The sequence below is a fragment of the Zootoca vivipara genome, chromosome 3 (genome assembly GCF_963506605.1).
Source record: "Zootoca vivipara chromosome 3, rZooViv1.1, whole genome shotgun sequence".
Lineage (NCBI taxonomy): Eukaryota > Metazoa > Chordata > Lepidosauria > Squamata > Lacertidae > Zootoca > Zootoca vivipara.
The window spans coordinates 27994310-28015809 of NC_083278.1; the positions used below are offsets into that span (position 1 = coordinate 27994310).

General features: G+C 44.1%; 1 protein-coding gene across 3 annotated transcripts in view; it reads left to right on the forward strand.

Moving 5' to 3' along the window:
* The window catches only part of LPIN1 (lipin 1), a 79848-nt gene extending 59530 nt beyond the window's left edge, over positions 1-20318 (forward strand). For all 3 annotated transcript variants that reach the window (XM_035109829.2, XM_035109830.2, XM_035109831.2), the window contains 12 exons: positions 1578-1768; positions 3161-3254; positions 3867-3936; positions 6506-6598; positions 7858-7913; positions 9493-9634; positions 10189-10337; positions 11044-11130; positions 13058-13210; positions 13833-13947; positions 14423-14526; positions 15421-20318. In XM_035109829.2, the coding sequence (XP_034965720.2) occupies positions 1578-1768; positions 3161-3254; positions 3867-3936; positions 6506-6598; positions 7858-7913; positions 9493-9634; positions 10189-10337; positions 11044-11130; positions 13058-13210; positions 13833-13947; positions 14423-14526; positions 15421-15580 (1414 nt within the window). In that variant the 3' untranslated portion in view covers positions 15581-20318. The remainder of the gene's footprint in view (positions 1-1577; positions 1769-3160; positions 3255-3866; positions 3937-6505; positions 6599-7857; positions 7914-9492; positions 9635-10188; positions 10338-11043; positions 11131-13057; positions 13211-13832; positions 13948-14422; positions 14527-15420) is intronic.
* Positions 20319-21500: the final 1182 nt, after the last annotated feature.

Here is a 21500-nt window from a genome sequence, read left to right on the forward strand (position 1 = left end):
GCTGTTTTTAAAAGGTATTAACAATTAAAAACAGAAACATGGGGCAGCTGGAGATATATATGTATGTATGTATATACAGTATATATATATACTCAGAAGTCAGTCTCATTGAGATAAACAGAGCTTTCTCTCCCAGATAAGAGGGTTTAGGATTTTAAGCAAAGTTGGTACCAAGCGTACCAAACTCCGTGAAAGCTCTGCTCAAGCACGGAATTTTGCATGCGGACATCCTGAAAACATCAGCTTTCATTTTAAGTGTGCTGGCAGCGGAAGGAACCGGTTAGGCTTAAAGGTGTGTGGATAATTGCTTGGTGAAACCTCAAAAGGCTGAGGGCTTTAGAAGGATTTATCACACCTTCAAATTTACCTATCCAGCCGTCAAGGCTAGAAATGTAGCTTTTTAAAAAAAGGAGTGCTGATAGCTGATGTTCCACGCTAAGAGTTTCAGGGGTAATAATAATAATAATAATAATAATAATAATAATAATAATTAATAATAATTTATTTATACCCCGCCCATCTGGCTGGGTTTCCCCAGCCACTCTGGGTGGCTTCCAACAGAAAAATGAAATAAAATAATCTATTAAACATTAAAAGCCTCCCTAAAGAGGGCTGCCTTCAGATGTCTTCTAAAAATCTGGTAGCTGTTTTTCTCTTTGACATCTGATGGGAGGGCATTCCACAGGGCGGGCGCCACTACCGAGAAGGCCCTCTGCCTGGTTCCCTGCAACTTGGCTTCTCGCAACGAGAGAACCGCTTGAAGGCCCTCGGTACTGGACCTCAGTGTCCGGGCAGAACGATGGGGGTGGAGACGCTCCTTCAGGTATACTGGACTGAGGCCATTTAGGGCTTTAAAGGTCAGCACCAACACTTTGAACTGTGCTCGGAAACATACTGGGAGCCAATGTAGATCTTTCAAGACCGGGGTGCAGCAGACAGCTCGTGTCTCAGTCCTGATAAGTGGGAACGAGCCTGGAACCAGTGTAAATAAAGCACAATTCTGTCAGTCACATACCAAGTACAGTGGTCCCTCGACTTTACAAACTTAATCCGTTCCGAATGCACATTTGTAGGTCGAAAAGTTCGGAAGTTGAAACGCAGTTTCCCATAGGGAAAAAAATATTCGGGGAAAAACGTAAGTCGAAAAAACCGCATGTAAAAATCCGTAAGTCGAAAAAGCCGCCAGCGGTTTCCGTTTGGATGTAGAAAAATTCGTAAGCGTGCAGCAATTTGTCCCGTTCGTAAGTCGAAACCTACGGATGTCGAGTAATTCGTAAGTCGAGGGCCCACTGTACATTTTTATGAAGTTCCTCTGCTCAGAAGCTTTAACCATCAGGCGAGTTGGGGGAGCCTGTTGGGCTCCAGCTCCCATTATCCCTGACCATTGGGCCGTGCTGTTTGTGGCTCGGGGAAACTGCAGACCAACAAATGTCTTCAGGTCACAGGGGTCCCATCCTGGCTGTTGTGCACAGGCCGATGCAATGCTGGCACCAAGGGAGTACGATTCAAGTTTGGGCGTGTAAGATGAGGAGCTTGTATGGGTGTTGCAGACGGCTAAGCCAGTCTTCTCTTCTCAGTGACGAACAGGCCGCCCAGTCAAAGGTTGCGAGTGAAAATGTACCCCGCTCAGCGAACCAGTCCCCTCAGACAGTCGGAAGTTCAGGTATCGATAGCGGCATCGAGAGCACCTCAGATGGAATAAGGGACCTGCCGTCCATTGCTATCTCACTTTGCGGGGGACTTAGTGAGAACAAAGAAATATCTAAAGGTATGCAGAGAGCTTCTGCGCTTCTATTTTTTTATAATACCTCTTTGTTTTACTCCTTGGCTCCTCTACTGGAAAACTAAACAGCGACCTCTTGTGGGTGTTGTACAGCAAGGCATGAGGGAACCCATTTGGGCTGCGAACCCATTGAACTTCGAATCAACACAGATTCCTCCTCCCCCCTCAAAAAATTCTGGGCATTGTTGTTTGACCCTCACACTGTTCACACAGAAACACTTAGCAAATTAAAATGCCCAGAATTCTTTGAGGGAAAGGGTGCTCTTCGAAGGTGTACGCAGCCACCACGTCACAATGAATATTTGTTCTGCAGTGAGGATCATAGGAACCTGCCTTGCGCCGAGTCAGGCCATTGTCTACACCAGCGTTTTCCAAACTTGCGTCTCCAGCTGTTTTTGGACTACAACTCCCATCATCCCTAGCTAGCAGGACCAGTGGTCATGGATGATGGGAACTGTAGTCCAAGAAAAGCGGTTTGGGAAAAGCTGGTCTACACTAAATGGCAGCGGTCCTACAGAACAGGAAACATTCCCAGCCTTGCCTCGATATGCCAAGGATTGAACTTGGGAGTTTCTGTATGCAAAGCAGATTCTCTACTGTTGAGCTATGTATGGCCCATCCCAATTCAGGTCAAACTATTTACACTGGTCCCTCCCCCCTGTACTCAACCCTTTGGGAATCAGCAAAATGCACACCACATGCTGTATTCAACATTCGTACCGCCTTTAAAAATGCCTTTTGTATCTACAATTTGAGGGGCACGGCTGCAAAAGGCACAAATGTGTTTCCTAACCATGTCTGAAGAGTGCTAAGCTTGGGTGCATAACTGCCTTCTGCTGCAGGCCAGCAAGCCCAGTTTCCCTTGAAATCCAATCTTGGACCAGGCGTTGTGCGTCATATGTCTTGCACAGTGAATGCGCATCTGCAGCAGTGTGATTTCTCAGACAATATACATCTGCATGCACTCTTGTCCCCAAAGAGGATTAGCACTTTTTATTTTTGTCCCCACCCATGCCTGTCCTGTGTCCCAGTCAGCATAACCAGTGATCGGGGAAGATGATAGGAGTCCCAACAACATCTGGAGCGAAGGATTGATTGGTAGATTGATAAATGTTTTGGTTTTCCTTCCCACTGACGCTGCAAAAATGTGCTTGTCTGTCACCTGGCAGGCTGCAACCCTCTTCTTCGGAGCTACGCTTGGCTCCAGGGATGGGATGTTGCTGGTTGGGTGGACCTGTCTTAAGGGGTGCAGTTACCCTTCTTTGGTCCCGTTATTGTCTGCTATTCAAGCAGTAGTGACGAGGTCAGCTCTGCCATATATCCCATCACTACCTGCGTCTCATGAATTCTTTCCTCCCCGCCCTCCTCTCCCGACAGAAAAGTTCTTAGAACAAGAAGTAAGTTACCAGCAGTTTGTGGACAATCCTGCTATTATCGACGACCCTAACCTTGTGGTGAAGATCGGAAGCAAGTAAGTATAACTCAGCAGAGTTATAGAAATAATGATTTTATATATATATATAAAAAACTAGCTGAGAGTATTTGAAGCTGTTTCCATAGTTCATAGAATTATAGAGTTGGAAGTCCCCTGCAGTGCAGGAATATGTAGCTGTCCCATACGGGGATCGAACCTGCAACCTTGGCGCTATCAGTGTCACGGTCTAACCAACCGAGCTGTAGCCATACAGGAGCTTCTCCAGAGAAGTGGATCAGTACATTATCCATCTTGCTCTCAGTCTTACAGATCAGTCCCGGCGCAGATGTAACTCAATGCCACTGCACTAACCTGATGGTATTATTATTATTATTATCATTGTTATTGTTGTTATGTTTGTACCCTACTTATCTGACTTGGTTTCCCCAGCCACTCCGGGTGGCTTCCAACATATATAATAACACAACAAAACATTCAACATTATATATATATATAAATAAATAAAACCCTCCCTGTAAAGGGCTGCCTATAGACGTCTTCTAAAAGCTGTATAGTTACTTAACTCCTTGAGAAGTTGTGCATTGAGGCATGTGTTGATATTTGGCAGATAGTTTCAATAATGGTGCATCAAATGTGTTTTTGACATAGGTACTACAACTGGACTACAGCAGCTCCTATTCTGCTGGCCATGCAAGCGTTCCAGAAACCTTTGCCAAAGGTGAGATTGACCCTGGAAGCCTTTTGGGGGAAAAAAATACAGGCCACCGTACCCAAGGATATAGCAATAAATAAATAAATAAATAAATAAATATCATAGGCACTTGGGACAGTGCTGGCTACCATTCGTGAATCATGCTTTTACGTGACTGTGCTTCCCAAGCTTCAACAGACTTTGGGGAAATATGGTCCTGCTTTTTTTTTCTCCTAGTCTTCCTCTTCCTGGGACTGGGATGGGAGAAGAGTTTCTGTCCTAAGCTGTGTATGTTCTGCTTGAGACACTGGCCAGGTCGACATTTAAGAACCCTTGCAAAGAGAGTTGTAATTTCAATTCTGTGTGCCACCTCCCCCCCCAAACTCACGTGGTCGAAAATGGTCCCCAGGCTAACTGCTTCATGCATTTCAGTGACTATATTGCCTTCCTTGGTCACTGCTGGGGCTACGAACCAACATTTTCTAGACTTTGGCTGAGGATGCGCTTGCGACTTCATGAATCTGACTTGTATTCGAACAGCAAACCTTGGCTGGAACTATATATACCGTGTTTCTCAAAATAAGACATGGCAGGCTTTTCACGAGTTGATTAAATATAAGACATACCCCCAAAATAAGCTGTAGTGGGGGAGCAGGTCTGGCAAGGAGAGGAAGGCGTTTAAGCGCCTTCGGAAGAGCCGGCAAGAGGCAACAGCGTGCTTGCTGGCGGCCTTCTTCTTTTCATGCCACTCGCAGTGGCCGTCTCCACCGCCGTGCTTTGGCGCTGGGCGCGTGCCCACAGCCACCTCCGCAGCCGCTGGGATCACCGTTGCTGCAGTCGCGCTCCTGGGCGCTCTCGGCGCTTCCCCCGCGGCCGCCTCACTGTGTTTTGCAGGGGCTTCCCGACGATCTGCTGAGAGGCGGGCTGATCGGGCGGCTCTTTGCCGCTACCGCAGCGCTCAGAGCGCTCGCCCCCAGTCGCCCACGCAGATCAGGGGCTTCACCTGCAGCCACAGCTGCCTCTCACCAGGCTCTTCGCGCTGCGCTCCCCAAAGCGGCTCCCATGCAGCCGCCTCTTGCCGGGCCCTCCGCTGCCGCTTCTCTCACAGCCGCCTCTGCGGCCGCTTCCTGCTCCGCCGACGCGGCCGTGCTCCTTGGATCACGGCGTTTCTTCTGCTCCCCAGCAGCACGCAAATGGGAGGGCCGGAACCCCGCTGAGCTCCGCAGCTCCGCAATATTATTATTGTGCTGTGTTACAAGGGCAGCCTTGCCGTTTTTATTTTCTGCTCCCCGGCTCTCACCTGGTCCCGTGCGGTGCGCTGCTGCCGGCTCTCACCTGGTCCTGCTGGGTCGGGGCTCGACGCAGCGCACTGTTGCCGGCTCCCACTCGAAAAAATAAGTCATCCCCCGGAAATAAGCCACCATGGGGTTTTTTGAGGAAAAATAAATATAAGACGGTGTCTTATTTTATGAGAAAGACGGTAGCCACCTGCTGTCACTAGTGCTGATTTAGGATTATTTGGAACCAGGTCTGAATCATATTTTGGAGCATTCTTTTTGCCACATTCTCTCCTGCGACATTGCTCACACAGGTCCAGTTCACACATGCATGTAAATAACCCAACTTTGCGGCATTTTTGTTGTTGTAAACGTTGGCATCAGAATATGAAAATACTATCTTGGAAGGCATTAGCATTTGAGGCAATGGAAGGGGACCTGAAAGTCTCTCTCCCCCCCCCCCCCCGCTGGCCCGGTTGCTTTATCTGTAATGGTCCATTTGTGCATGCATATCATTGCTTTATGGTTGCAGCCATCAAGTAGCAAATGCTCCTGTGTGCATCAGCACAGATATTCTTTTTTCCAGAATTTATCCAAGTGAATTTGAATAGGTTGGGCTTGCTTTAGTTGCTTTAGTCAATACCGACATAAGGCCACGTGGAGAGAATATGCACTGAACTTGCATATTTGTTTTTTGGATAAAACAAATTGTGCACTTAGGAATTTTTTTGCTGTCCAACATGTTAAGGAAATAAACTTCCTCACCATCAAGAAGCAACTAGTGGCTATTTTGGTGCTGAATGTTTCATTATACTGTATTATACCCCTTAGCCTGTACTCTCCTGAATAGCTTTCAAGAGACACTAAACCAACCATCCTGCTTAGTTTCGTTATTTTTTTACTGGGGACAGCTTACCATCTTGCCTACCCATGTTTTCTTACCAGCAGAAACCCATTATGATTTTTACTAAACAGCTGTGAAGTAGAGACTTCTTTCTCCCCACTCTCCTAAACATTATACTAATGGCTTATTATGCTTTTGTTTCGTTTTGTTTCGTTCCCATTTTCTCTTCTTCTTTTTTTAAATTTTGTAAGTGTTCTTGTTTAAGTTACTTCCGTACAGTTCTGGATACCATTAGGTTTTGCTTTGACAAGATTTGTGGTCCACAGACAGTATGTTTCCTTTGACTCTCTTTGCTTGAGTTTTAAATTGCGTGTGGTTTGTCGTTTTTTTTCTTAAAAAAATATATTTTCGTTTGCATGAGTTAGGTTACTTTTTGTTCTGTTCCATTATTTATGTTACCATCCATTTATCACAGGCCACTGTGGAGTCTATAATGAGGGATAAGATGCCAAAAAAAGGTGGAAGATGGTGGTTTTCATGGCGAGGGAGGAATAGCTCTATCAAAGAGGTAAGTTCAGAAACTAGATGGACCAAATTTTCCCCCAGGTTAGAAAACCATATATATGAGGCTGTGTGTAATGCCTGATAACCAAAAGTTTGCATTTTTGACTTTGTTCCTAAGCAAACTAAATTTAGCAGAAAGAAGAGTTGAATTCTGTAACCTGCAAACTTCATGAAGAATCTGTGGGGCGTTTTCGATAAAATTATCTTACCTATTTTGCCATTTTGCTTAATTTATTCTGCTCCTGCTCATATGAGGAGGGGTTAAGTAACGACGCAGAGCACTGAGACCTTGAACATTGAAACCTTCAGACATAGCTGAGGGCATTTCATCCGATGTTGCCTGCAGACGTTTAATTATATTCTTGCAACAATAAGGGCTAGAAACTTGTTTTAAAAACAAAAGTGGAGGTTTTCAGGATGCTGAATTCTGCACGTGATATTGCACTTGGTGTTGTTTTTCCCCCTGCATCAGCGCAGCATGCGCACAGCCCTGCATATATATGCGCTCAAGTAGTGTTCTCAAGCCACTATCTAAGAACCTAAGAATTGCCCCATGTAGCTGAGCATTATGTCTCCGAGAGTGTTCAGCCTGATTCCATCAGGAAGCTTTCAGGCAAGCCATGCTGGTGAGGGGCCTCCCCTCTTCGTACCTACCCTATATGACAGATTGAACACAATTGCTACTTGAACATTGGGCTGCCTTTTCTGATGACCGCGGGTGGACCTATCCTCCATCAAGCTTCTAAGAGCTGTGGTCTGCCAGTAGCTATTAACCATAACAACTGGTGCTCCCTCTAGGAGCAGGAGCAGCCAGTTGCTGGGAGGCACTGCCGCCCTCCCAACGGTGTTGTTGCTGCCACTTACCAGGGCAGGGCAGAGTGATGCTGAGCTCTGGAATCATTGGCTCTGCTGGTGTGCCTCTGCACCTCCAACCTTGTTCCTGCCTCATCTTGGTAAGCAGTGGTGATGCTGCTGTCAGGGAGCAATGCCACGACCCGATCCGCCATGCTGTCTGCTCCTGCGTTTTGAGTTCTGCAAACATGCAATTCACTGAGATCAGGAGGACAGAACAGAGCAGGCCCAGCGATAAGAGCAGGCCTTGCTTTTGCTTCATTCTCGGTGTTCCTCCTATCCGTTTGGAAGCCAGGGAGGTGGTGGGCTGCAGTTTCCCCTCTTCCATGCACCAGGGTAGTTCTACTGTGATTGCGTGTGTAATTTTCAGAGCCGGTTCTGTTCTTCACCTTTTTAACGTTTCGCCTACAGGAAACGAAGCCCGTGCCAGGTCTGAGTGGAAAAGAAGAGTTGAACATTCAAGACAGGTATCAGCTGTTTCTGTCCTGCTTTTCAGCTTATGTTGTGCTTTAGAAGTTTTGCTTCATTTGCCTTCTCAATAATAGCAGCAACGTACTACAGTTATATGGCCAGCCATCAGTTACATTTTCTAGGCAACGTACAAACAGTCCTGTGAGGTAGGTTAGGCCCCATGAATTTTGTAGCTGAGTTGGGATGTGGGTCTAGTTCTCCCATGTTTTGTGTGTGTGAGGAATGACCAATAAGAGCTGATGTGCAGATTCCTAATAATAATAATAAACATGATATCTTACTTCTGTTTTAACTGTACCACTTCAGATTGCAGGTGTGAATGTGAAGGAAAGTTACACCAGGAAGAGGGGGCAGGGCTAGAATTTCTGACCCCAGTGTGCCTCCTTCCTCCCTTCCTTCCTCCCTTCCTTTCCCGGTAGTTTTTCTTCATGGGGGAGACATTAACTTCCAACATATCACACTGTTATTCTGAATGTGTAGGTACAACTGTGTTGTGTGTTTATTTGTGTACACAATTGCCAGGATGTGTGACAATTTTTTAATTTAAAGAACCCTCCTCAAGTCAGTATTATGAATATGATAGCAAGCCACTGGGGTGGGGTGACTGGAGAGACCTGGTTTTAAATCCTTGCTCAACACTGGGGGGCCTCAGGCCTCTCTCTCTCTGCCTATAAGGGTGTTGTTGCGGCTACTTTTGAGTAAAGATGCCCAAGTCTGCTCTGTCTTTAAGAGTTTTATTGTGCATAGTATTTACAGTGCAGAGATAGCAGAAAACATGACCTCTCAGTCACTCCCAGAATCCAGGAGTGGGACCAGCATAAGAGTTTGGGCACCCCGAAACGCCTCCTCCCGACCTTACGTTTAGTGGCGCGCCTTAATTCAGGCGCCGGAAAGGGCTGCCTGTTCCCCTCCACCTCTTGGTGCTGGCGGCGCAGGGGCTCTCCCACATCGCTGAGCCCTGACACCTCCGTCCCGCTCACTTCCCGATTCCCCTCACCTGACCCACTGCTGCTGCTCTTACTGGGCAAAGTGCTGGTCAGCAAGAGGGGGGGTGAGGTTCCCTGTAGGAAGGTCCCCCAACACTGCCTAATCTACCCCACAGAGTTGTTGTGAAGATAAAACAGAGAGGAGGAGAATATTGACCCTGAATGTTGTCCTGAACTCTTTGGAGGAAGGATGGTATACATTTGTAAGAAACAAAATAAAAAGTAGTAAATGTTACATTAATAAACATGAGCGGCTTTACAGCTCATGCATTTACTGTTGCTATGTTTTATTGTACAGTGGTGCCTTGGGTTACAGACGCTTCAGGTTACAAACTCTGCTAACCCAGAAGTAGTACCTCAGGTTTAGAACTTTGCTTCAGGATGAGAACAGAAATTGTGCTCCGGTGGCGCAGTGGCAGCAGGAGGCCCCATTAGCTAAAGTGGTGCTTCAGGTTAAGAACAGTTTCAGGTTAAGAACGGACCTCTGGAACAAATTAAGTTCTTAACCAGAGGTACCACTGTATTTCAGTAGATGCCTATATGCATTTGCTCAGGATTATATATAATGTGCCTGTGTATGATGTTTCAGAATCAAAGATGAGTCTTCTTCAAGTGATGAAGACCCTAGAGCTTCAAGTCAACCCTTTGCATCATCAGCAAACCCTGGTCATCTTCCATTATTGTCTGGAGTGGGTTACAAAAAGACCCTTCGACTCAGTTCAGAACAGCTTGTAAGTTACGTTCACATCAACTTTTCACTCCAACTATAGAAATTAAGACACTGGGTGAAGGACAATGATTCTATTTTGGGGTGTTGTTAAAGAAAGTTTGCCTTAATGAAGTGGTTGATGTAAGAGAACATGGGGCACCCAAAAAGCCCAGGAAGGTGTTACCCAACCAGTACATTGACTGACGTTTAAAATCAATAAGAAGATTGGTTTTTAATTTTTTTGAAAAACAAAATTTTCATACTGCTTAATTGTGAAAACCTCTAAGTGGTTTACATAGCAGCTTGCTGTTGCTGAGCCTGGTATTTTATTTTCTTGTTTTACCTGCTTTGCACATTCCAGGCCATTGGCTATACAGCAGAATTCCTTATTATGCTGACTGTAATTCTGCATCCTTGTTCAGTAATGCAAGAGAAGGGACTTAAATGCGTGTGACTAAAGCGATTTACTGCCAGACCTTTAAGAACTGTGCTTTAATAATATTCTGAGCCATCTGGTTTGTCGACGCGCATAGCTTGAAATCTGGGTTTTGGTTTTGTTTGTGCTTTTTTTGACAGAAAAGCCTGAACCTTAAGAATGGCCCCAATGATGTGATTTTCAGTGTTACAACACAGTACCAAGGGACGTGCCGCTGCGAAGGCACCATTTACTTGTGGAACTGGGATGACAAGGTCATTATTTCTGACATTGATGGCACAATTACGAGGTGAGCGGTTCGCAAGGCACACAGTATTCCAAGTTCCCCTTGAGGGAAAACCGTTTTGCCTGCTTCATCAGAAAGTTCGAAATAGCAGTGTGGAAAATAATGGGAGACACTTGCAATGCTCTCTTTGCACTGGGGCCATTTTTTAAAATTGTTTAATTCAAGTTGCCCAAAAGGAGAGTTCAGCTAAACAGGAGGAAGAACTTTCTGGCAATTAAAGCTGCTCAACAGTGGAACTAACTCCCTTGGAGAGCAGCAGACTCTCCTTTGATGGAGGTTTTTACGCAGAGGTCAGATGGTCATCTGTCATGGATGCTTTAGTTGAGATTCCTGCATTGCTTAGGATTGGACTAACTAAGCAATGACTCTCAGGGTCCCTTCCAATTCCAGGACTCTTGCCCAGTTTTGGTGGCCCAGTCCAAGCTGATCATGGAACAGAAATGGAATGATGATGATGATTATGATAAATAAAGTGTTCGTATTGATTCCAATGCTACTCTAAAGTTAAAGAGGGATAAAATGGTTTTCTCTTTTAAGAGTTCTTAGAAAGAGACCACAGAAGAATTTACACCGAAAGGCAAGACTGAAACAGTGTTAACAAATAATAATTTTAAATAACTATATAAAATTGCATAGCATTTTTCTGTATTACAGTGGGCTGTTGTATTTCTTCTAGTCTATTCAATCAATAAATCCTCTCTTTTTCCAGGTCAGATACTTTAGGTCATATTTTGCCCACTCTTGGCAAAGATTGGACACATCAAGGGATTGCCAAATTGTACCATAAAGTGAGCCAGTGAGTATTATTGGGTTGTACTTGTTTTTGCTTTTATTATGTATTTTGTGGTTTTTTTAAATTGTGATTTTATACTGTGAACCGCCCTGAGACCTGCGCATATATGGTGGTGTGCAAGTTTTAATAACAATAACAATAAAAAAATATTACGTAGTTAACCTTTCACTGAATCTGGCCTTTTCTGAGAATGTTTGCATCTATTGCCTTATGCCAGCACAGAGGCTGCTTGCACGGAAAAACAAAATGGCTCTAATTAGGCTAAGAGTACTCCTGATCTTTTCTTAAGATGTCATGTAGGACCTTTGTCTTCAAAGTGGTTAATTCCAAAGTGTGTTTGGCATAATCTAGAGCAGGCTTCCTCAGCCTCGGCCCTCCAGATGTTTTTGGCCTACAACTCCCATGATCCCTAGCTAGCAGGACCAGTGGTCAGGGATGATGGGAATTGTAGTCTCAAAACATCTGGAGGGCCGAGGTTGAGGAAGCCTGATCTAGAGGGAGGGTCTGTCTGGGCCTGGTAGGTAAGTATTCGGATGAAGTGTGGCTCTTTAACACCGATGAGCTCAGCAACAACAACATACCTTTCTGTCCCTCCTGACAGAAAGTTTGGTGCCTGAGGCTGTAGTCCTATAAGAGTTACCTGTGAGAAAATTCAGTGGAATACAGCAAATCCTGCTCCTTAACAGACATGCATAGGATTTTACTGCAAGGCAGAAAACCCAAATGGTGGTTTGTCCACAGTGGCTAAAATATAATAAAAAGCTGGTGAGATTCCACTCTGCTTTCCCCTTCAAGCTTTTGTTTTAGGTCTCACACACTCTTATCATTCACCGAGAAGTTCTGAGGAGTCTTTTATTCCTCCAGGAGAAAGTCCAGGACTTTTCTCAGCGTAGTGGAACCCAGCCCACACTTTTTTAAAATCTAGAATTTATATAAACAGCGTCATCAAAAAGCTGCCCAAAGTGGAGTACAGTGGTACCTCAGGTTACAGACGCTTCAGGTTACAGACTCCGCTAACCCAGAAATAATACCTCGGGTTAAGAACTTTGCTTCAGGATGAGAACAGAAATTGCGCGGCGGCAGCAGGAGGCCCCATTAGCTAAAGTGGTATCCTCAGGTTAAGAACAGTTTCAGGTTAAGAATGGACCTCCAGAATGAATTAAGTTCTTAACCTGAGTTACCACTGTATGAATAGAAAACACTGCTAAAAACCATAAATGAAATGAAAACAGCTGTGCATAAAACCATCATAATTAAAAACGAAGATAACATCTACCCAGTATAGGTGTCTAAAATATACAGTGTGAGTGTGTATGCAAGGGGTGTGTGTTCATCTGCCCCTTACAGAATCCCTCCCATTTTCTGTTCTTGTATTCAGGGAGCTGATTTCTCTCTGCTTATCAGATCAGTCAATTCCCCACTTGACTTGCAGTCAGTTCCCTCTTCGGTGTTGGTTTGTAGGCCTAGTCTGCTGCAACACCCTTTGGCTTTCAGAGTCATTTGCTCCCTCAGACACATGCATCGAGCCTTCCTTTGGCTCCCCATGTTCTATCCTTCCCCTGTATCTGCACCTCCTCACAAAGCTAAATCATTGGCAATTTGCTGCCAATGAACGGTGCCCTAAAACCTGCTGCTTGAGGCAGTTGTTTCCCCCCGGCCCAATGACAGAGCCATCTTTGCCCCCTTGTTCTGTGCAGAGTTTTTATGGAAATCAGTTGTACTAAACACCCTCAGACTGGAACATGGGACTGCAGCCTTAGTGGCTCTGAATGCTTAAATCTTATGGCTGGAAGGAAGTGCTATATTCCATAATACAATTTATCCAATACAAGGGAGATATTAAAAGGCAATATCAGCTCACATGCTTAAAGCTGATTCTGGATAGCGTGTTTCTAATGACGATGGCAACTGTTCTCTCTTTTTGAAACAGAAATGGGTATAAGTTCCTATACTGTTCTGCACGTGCGATAGGAATGGCAGATATGACCCGAGGATACTTGCACTGGGTTAACGAACGAGGAACAGTGCTGCCTCAAGGTCCTGTATTACTGAGTCCCAGCAGCTTGTTCTCAGCTTTCCACAGGTAAGAGAACACGGAATCTTGCCATTCTAGAAATTTCACTGGGTTGAGGGTTGCCTTGCTTGCTAGTTGTTGGAGTTGCTTACTTGTCCGAAATATTTTCTGAGCTTGCTGTAAGGATCCTACATCTTTATTACAAAATGAGACTTGAGTGGGCCAAACCATATCTGCTAGTTATTTATAAGGGTGTGCTCAAAATGGATTTTGTGGTTGCGTCAATGATGCTATTTCCTTAGAATGCAGAGGCTTGCATAAAATGCACAAAAACGGGTTTACACATGTGACATAAGGTTATTTTCAGTCCTCAATCATAGTACAATTAAATCCCTTAATGTTAGTGGGCAAATTAGGCACACCCTTAACTCTTTTTAAGTTAAATCAATCAGACTAAAGAGGTGAACATTGGCCATATTATTTGTGCCTCATCTTTAACCATGTCACTTAGGTTTGGAAACTTCCAATTTTTTTAAACAAGGAACCATGACTCGATTTACAATTCTTTTTTGGTAGGAACCTGAAGTTCAGTCACTTAAAAGGTTGTGTTTAGCCTAAGAAAAATGACTGTGTTGCATTGATAAAGCACTTCTAAAGCACTTCTGTTTTTGTGTGTGATGGTTTATTTTAGGGAAGTAATAGAGAAGAAGCCAGAGAAGTTTAAAGTTCAGTGCCTAACGGACATCAAAAACTTGTTTCATCCCAGCACAGAACCATTTTACGCTGCTTTTGGCAATAGGCCTGCTGTAAGTACCTTTGTGATATTATTTTATGAGGACTCATCCAAAGAGGAGCTTCTGCAGATAACGTTTGGGGTTCATGCTGTAGTTTCAAGCTACTTGCTATAACATGTTACTTCTATGTCGTTTTGTGAAACATTTCTTCAATCCATATCCATTGGTCAAGTGGAGAGGAATGTGGAGATCTGCACAAATGTCTTAGGGGATTGGCAGAAATGTCTTGCGGTTTGTGGGTCTTGACTCTCCTGGTTATCCTCAGTCATCAGATCATGTGAACCCTTTCTTCCAGAATACTCCCATCAATCTGCATCACATTCGTGCACATGGGGATTTAGCAAGCACATGACTTGACCCTTCTCTGTTTTATCCTCACAACAACCCTGTGAAGTGAAACACATAAGAATTTTAGAAAGGTAGACTGTTTTTGATTTATACTGAGGGGGGACCTAACGTTTGTGTTTGTTGTTTCCCCCCCGCCTAGGATGTGTATTCATACAAGCAAGTGGGAGTTTCACTAAACAGAATATTCACTGTTAATCCTAAAGGAGAGCTAATTCAAGAGCATGCAAAGACCAACATCTCATCGTGAGTATCAGTCCACTTGCTCCTAATGTGGGGTGGAGTTCTCTTTCTCTAAGCCCTTTGATGCTGGGTGTTACAGTAAAAATTAACTGGACCGCCTTGAAATCACAGAATGGCAGAGTTAAGAGGGACCACGAGGGTCATCTAGTTCAGATTGTGATATTATTAAGATTTACTTCAGTTATGTGCCGAAGGGACACAGGTGGCGCTGTGGGTTAAACCACAGAGTCTAGGGCTTGCTGATCAGAAGGTCGGCAGTTTGAATCCCTGCAACGGGGTGAGCTCCCGTTGCTCGGTCCCAGCTCCTGCCAACCTAGCAGTTCGAAAGCACGTCAAAGTGCAAGTAGATAAATAGGGACCGCTCCGGCGGGAAGGTAAACGGCGTGTCCGTGCGCTGCTCTGGTTCGCCAGAAGCAACTTTGTCATGCTGGCCACATGACCCGGAAGCTGTCTGTAGACAAACGCTGGCTCCCTCGGCCTATAGAGCGAGATGAGCGCCGCAACCCCAGAGTCGGACACGACTGGGCCTGATGGTCAGGGGCCCTTTACCCCTTACCTTATGTGCTAGCTCATCACTCTGTGATTCAGTAGTTAAAAATGAGAAGTTCCCAGTTTTCTTTATTTGAACAGAAAAGCTTATTTTTCAGCACATTTGCAGCTGTGCTGTTGCATTTAAGCTCCCAAGGCAATCCTATGTTAGCTCAGCAACGCTTCAGCAAATTGTACTGTCACACATCAGATTCAGAAATGGGATATATGACTGTGTGGGTCTGATGTAATTTCCTTAATTATTCTGTCTTAAAATGTGGATAAAATAGCTGTATTAATGCAGCCCATGGTATCAGCATATCCAATTTATTAGGCAGTGGTAATAATAATCTTTTTCCTTTTGTCCAGGTACGTAAGGCTCTGCGAAGTGGTAGATCACGTATTTCCCCTGTTGAAAAGAAGCCATTCTTCAGACTTCCCCTGTTCTGACACCTACAGTCAGTTCACATATTGGAGGGATCCGCTGCCACCTTTTGAAAACCAGGAGATGCATCCTCATGTGCCATAAACGGCTTCTGAACCTTCTTGGCAGCAGTTCGAACGCTCTTCGGTGATGCACCTGGGTTTTGCCATTTGCAGTTCACCCGGAGTTTGGGATGTAGTGAACATTTTGTTTAAATGTGCAGTTCAGAAATTTCTTTTTTTCTTTTTGTCCTGTAAAGTAACATTTCTGAATGTCACGCTCCCAGATCTCCTGCAGCAGCAGGCTCAAGATACATGCCATATAGTCTTATTACAGAAGGGCATTTCTGAGTGCCTTGATGATGATGATGATGATGATGGGATTTCTAGAAAGCAATGGGTTTTCATTTTTCCCATGCCGGCTTTTTTGTGTGGGATGTGGTTCCAGTCTGAGGCATCACTTAGGGTCTTCCGGCCCCTAGTTTTCAGGTAGAGGAGGAAGACAGAACTCGAAACCTCTGAGCGGAAATGCCTGCTTTGACTAGAACCGCCACCCTTTGATCCACAAAGTATGATACAATTTATTGAACTAAAGTCAATTGGTCTACACACTCTACAGCTAGTCTATATAGCACACAGCTATCGTCACTATTGCTGTACTAGCTTGAACTGGCTGAGTGTGTGGCTCCCAGTTCTATAATGCCAATGTGGAGCGGCCAAACTGGATTTTAAACTTGAGGGTTGTTGCTTTTTGTTTTTAAAAAAGCTCTTGTGGCGTTTGCATAAGAAACATTGCAGTGAAGCTCCTTTAAAATGAACAAAAGAAGGGGGTTAAGCAGCATTGAGTGCTGCCTGATGCGTGTGCATGTTGGTTGATTCATCTGGATCAAGGCTATAATTTACAGTAAGAAAAGGATTGAGACTGAAGCTGCTGTTCCTATTCCACATCAAATTGTGCCTGAATTAAGGAGTAATTGGACATGCTGGTTGTTTTGCATTACAATACCCTTCAGGCCATTTCATATGATACAATTGCTCCGATACCTTATGCACCCTTGAGCCAACTGGGCATGACATACGTGCCTGTAAATTGAGAGCAGGCCCATTGAAATAAATGGCCTTAGAGGTTAGTCATGACTTTGTTGTTTGCCAATCAGTATGTTTCCCAGCAAAATGTACTGAGGTAGAGACCTGGGCCTTCCCACGTCACTGCTTCTGTGTGTGTTCACCATGAAAACGGGTTCCATTGAAATGCATTTGTACCATTCTCGGCAGGTACACGGTACATTGGTTTCCGTCCATAACTGCGAAAAAGAAAAAGAAAAAAGCATTTTCAGAAGTGGCCTTTATTTGCTTGATAAACTTCAAGGGAGCTGTGTTGCTGGGCCAACACTTTTTTTCCATTTGCACTATCTGTTGCTGTGATTGATATGCACTCCTTTGTTGAATGGGGAAGTAGAAGGATTTCTCTTGCTATGGATCTCTCCCCACAACTTTAATATAATTTGAGTGCCGTATAATACTACCAACTGCCACCGGGAGTTTTCTTTTTATGTTTCAATCTATGTCTTTTTCTTCTCTGCATGATTGCAACAGGTCCTGATCCCCCCCCCCCTTTTTGGTAGCTGATGGCATTTGACTGCCTTGAGATTTAATGGTATGCATTACAAGTGAATGTTCCAGGTAATTTTTATTTTATTTTTCTGAGGAGCTGCTTTTTACAAGTTGCCAGCCTTTGTTAAAAACACAGGCTTCCACTCGCCATATGCCAAATAATACTAAAGCAAAACAACAAAGAATAATGTTTTATTATATTTTTAAAGTTGCATTGTTTGAAATAATATTTATTTAATCAGGTCATTGGCCTGATTCAGCAGACTCTTCTTGCATCCTTGGGGGTTATTATCTGATGATAGGCCAGGCGTGATGGTGCCAGATCTGTGGGTTGCTCTCAGATCTCTTTAAATTCAGGTTTTTTTGGGGGGGGGGGTGATTTAAAAACAATGAAGTTGCAGGCAAAAGAACATTGATGAATTCTCCCCCCGAATGTGCTTCCCCTCTGAAGCTGGTTTGCCCCAGCCATTTTTCTCCTCCTGTCCTTGGAGAGCAGAAGTACTGTAACCAGGAGAAAAGCAACTGGGAAGGAGCCATTTTGGAAGCCACCTTCAGATACACCCCACCCTCAGTTTCTTTTTTTAAATCAGGAGGTCCTCCGTTCATTCGGGCAGGTTGTACGGCCATAATATGTATAAAGAGCCTAACATTGTCATCTCTGTATTCTGCCTTTCAAAAAGATTGTATTTCATGATTATAGTTTTAATAGGTCAACGGTAAAGAAAACAGTTCCCCTTGAGTCATAATGATTAAGTCACATTACTTTCTTCCTTTAGCATGTGCCCTTTTTATTCGTACTATGTTATAGGGGGGGTATTGTACCAGTAGTACCGCTGGTGAGTTAGGGACTTCCCCTGCATGCGAAGACAGGCTCTGGCAGACTGAGCGGGTGAGATCAATTGTGGGCTCAATGGTCAAAACTGCAGTTTCTGCCTCTACTACTGACGTGAGGTGCAGATGGGTCTCATTAACCTGGGAAGGTAGCTCATCTAGGAGAAGGGAAAAAACTGGTCCTAAACCTCCGTTGCCCTTGTGGGATAACTTTGGGAGAGTAAAAGGCTAAGGAGTACACCCTACACAAATATGGAGCGGAGACCCCTAAGATTGCTCTGCTTTCCTTTGGACCACATCAGTGAGGTAGAAAGGGGGGGGGGTGTTCTGACACCTCCTTACTCACTGCCCAGGCTTGGAAGACACTTTGGTACTGCTAATGTAACAATTTGCCTTCACCCCTGGAGAGGCATACCATGGTCTCTCTCGAAGCACTCGGATGCCAACTTTCAATGGAAGTTCACCAGGATGGGTAACCTGTTCCGCTGGATTCAGTGACTTAGGCTGCAATTCTGTACCCTCTACCCTGGGAATAGGTCCCCCTGAAGCCAGTGGAAGCTTACTTCTGAGTAGATACGTATACGGTTGTGCTGTTTGTTCCAGCTCACTTTAGCTGGAATTGGCTCCAAATGCTGCAATCCAGCACACAGTTAAATATATATATATCAATATGCCTCACTCTGTACTGGATTGCGGCCCTAAGTCTCTCTTCCTCATATCAGCAGTACTTTTGCCACTGGTAGTGAAAATGAAATTGGCACCAGAGAGAAATTAGTAGCACTGTGAAACTGCTCTTTTACAGTTCCCACTAGAAACTCAGTGGAGTGACTTCACTTTGGCTTCCGTGGTCCCGGGTCCTGCCAAACAATTACCCTTCTAGGTTTTACAGCACAAACCTTATGCATATTTACTTGGATGTAAGTCCCACTGTGTTCAATGAGGCCTACTTCCAGGTGTGTATATCAGATTGCAGGCTGCAGTGCAGTTCTATACATGTCTTATTAGAAGTAAGCTCCAGTACTGCCCCCCCAATAAGTGTATAGGGTTGTAGCCTTAATTCTGGAAGACATGTAGCCCCCATCTAGTTTTCGAATAGCCCCATGATTAAGGTGTATGCAGTATATATACAGATGGTGACCATTTTGCATGGGGGTTCTGTTCCTGGCCCCTGTCTGTGTTGGCGAAGCACCCATAAGTCCACCCTGCCCCACCCCTGTTCTGCCCTCTTCTGGGTCCAAAAGGACCCATGCGCCAGCGGTCCCGTGTCAGTTGGACACATGCAAAACTGTATTTACAGAGTCTGGTCTCTGCTTACAAGACACAGAGTCTTCCTTTGCTGGGGCAGGATGCTAAGTGCTTCCAAAGGAGTGTGCTTGCCTTTATTAAATTTACTGGTCCTCCATGAGCCAAAGGGGCACAACACTCTGAGCTAAAACAGCTACAAAATCCCACTGATCGGCTGTTTGACTGGGAAGAAGTGGGGCTGGCTAGGACACCTTTCCAAACAGGTGACCAACAGAACTGTAGCATTAGAAAATAAAATTCTCTTGTCATTGGAGTCCAAGCTGAGGAGGGGTTGTGCATACACAGGCCTTGTTTCCACACGGGGTCCCCCTCCTTTTAATGCTGAGGTACAGGCACGGAAGCCTGCTACTTTGTGCATCTTGCCCCGAGCTGTGGGAACTAGCTCAAGCATTTTCTCAGTCATTCATGAGAATGCACCGATTCCCACAGAAATGAATTTGGAGAATAATTGGGTGCATGTGCACAGCGGCAAAAGCTTGCCAGTGCTGCATAGAGAAGTCCAGGCATTGATCTGATAAATAGTGGAAATTTAGACTGTCAAATTTACTAATTAAGCAACATGGTATACAGTTTTTAGCTTCCAAATCTCTGGCGATGTTTTATAAACAAAAAAACTTCAGCTTGGGAACCTAAAAAGCCATAGATAGACCACCTGCAAGGATAAGAGGTATCAGCTTTAGAGAGACATTTCTCCTGTTGCAGACGGACCCATTACATGCTGAACTGTAAAAACGCAATTGCCAATATTTGTTTTTCCAGTGGTTTAGAACATACTGGCTGTGTAACCCAACTAGAGTTGAGCAATTCTGTACCACGTTGCCTTTAACGGGCAAGTTTCTTGACTATCACAGATGAGTTAAGCTCAGCAGCACTTAATGTGGACACTGTGTGTGTATCCTAGCTATTTAAGGAGGAGATTTTGAGTTTTGTAGTCACTTAACCCTTGACATTATTTATAGACACTCACATGCCACAAAATGTTCGTTTTTGAGGACCCCAATTGCCTTCCAGCTGACCTGGAACTGCTTGGGTCTGCCATGGTTATAAGTGATAATAAATTATCTCCTCTAACTGCATTGGGGTTGTTACCTAATGGAAGCTGTGGATTTTCTTCAGGTTCGTGTGAAACTATTTGCAGAGAATACAGCTGTTACTAAGCCCTGTTACACATTTGGCTTCAAGTTACTTTTTAAAGCAGATTTGAAGATCACTTTGCATATACCCTGTTGAATGCAGTTGCATAGGGTATCTGCAAGGACATTTTCCTCAACTATTTTTGATGGCATTGGCTGTTGGTCATTGGGAATAATAGATGTACAACTTTTTTAGAAGCTTTGTTCTAATTTAAAGATGAAAAACAGCAACAGGTACACAGTTTCTAAATAGTTTCACTTTGGCTGAGCTGTTCTTATGCACACATTTCAAACTGCATTGTTAAATTCCCAAAGAACAAAATAAACCTGGAATAGCTGAATTACTTCATATTCTTTCTGTGAAAGAAAAAGAAAACTGTTCACTTTGCTTTCAGTGTACTGGTGGTTTTCTGTTACAGAAAAACGTACCTTTTCTAATGCACTCAGAATGCAAAAATGCAAATCCAGTATATGCTCTGTTTGTATGTTTCCCCATCTTCTAAACTAGAATATGCCAAAAGTGTATCCTTCTTTATTTTCATACATTTAATGGCCATTTAGCTCCACAAGTGCTACATGAAATGAAGAGTACCAGGGTGTTGAAAATTACAACCATGCTTGATGTAATTTGAGGGTCAGAGGAATGATTTTTTATTTTATTTTTAAAAATTATATATTTTAGGACTGTTAATGTTTCTGGAAACTATTTCCTCTGTATATGTATGCACCAGTGCAATAAATTACAGAAAATAAGGTAACATCTCATTTTGGTGATGAGCCGAATGTATATATTGTAATAAATGCAATCCAATTAGAATGTTTTGAAAATCCAGCTGCTGGGTGCAAGTTTTTTTTTTTAAAGTGCGTACCAGACAGGATCCAGCCCAAGTTAATCACTTCACAGTCTTGAGTTCAGCAGGAAAGATTTTAGGCAGATACTTAAACCCCTTGAAATTGTCAGAAAGTAAACTCTGTGGTCCTAAGCATCTTTCCTTAGAACAAGGGTGGGGAACCTTAGGCCCGAAATGTGTGTCAAATGCAGCCTTCTGTCTGACCTTTGAGACCCCCCCCTAAACTGTCCCCCCCTCTTCTCAAGCCACACACCTCACCAGCCATGCTTTGCACCCTCCTTGAAGATTTGTG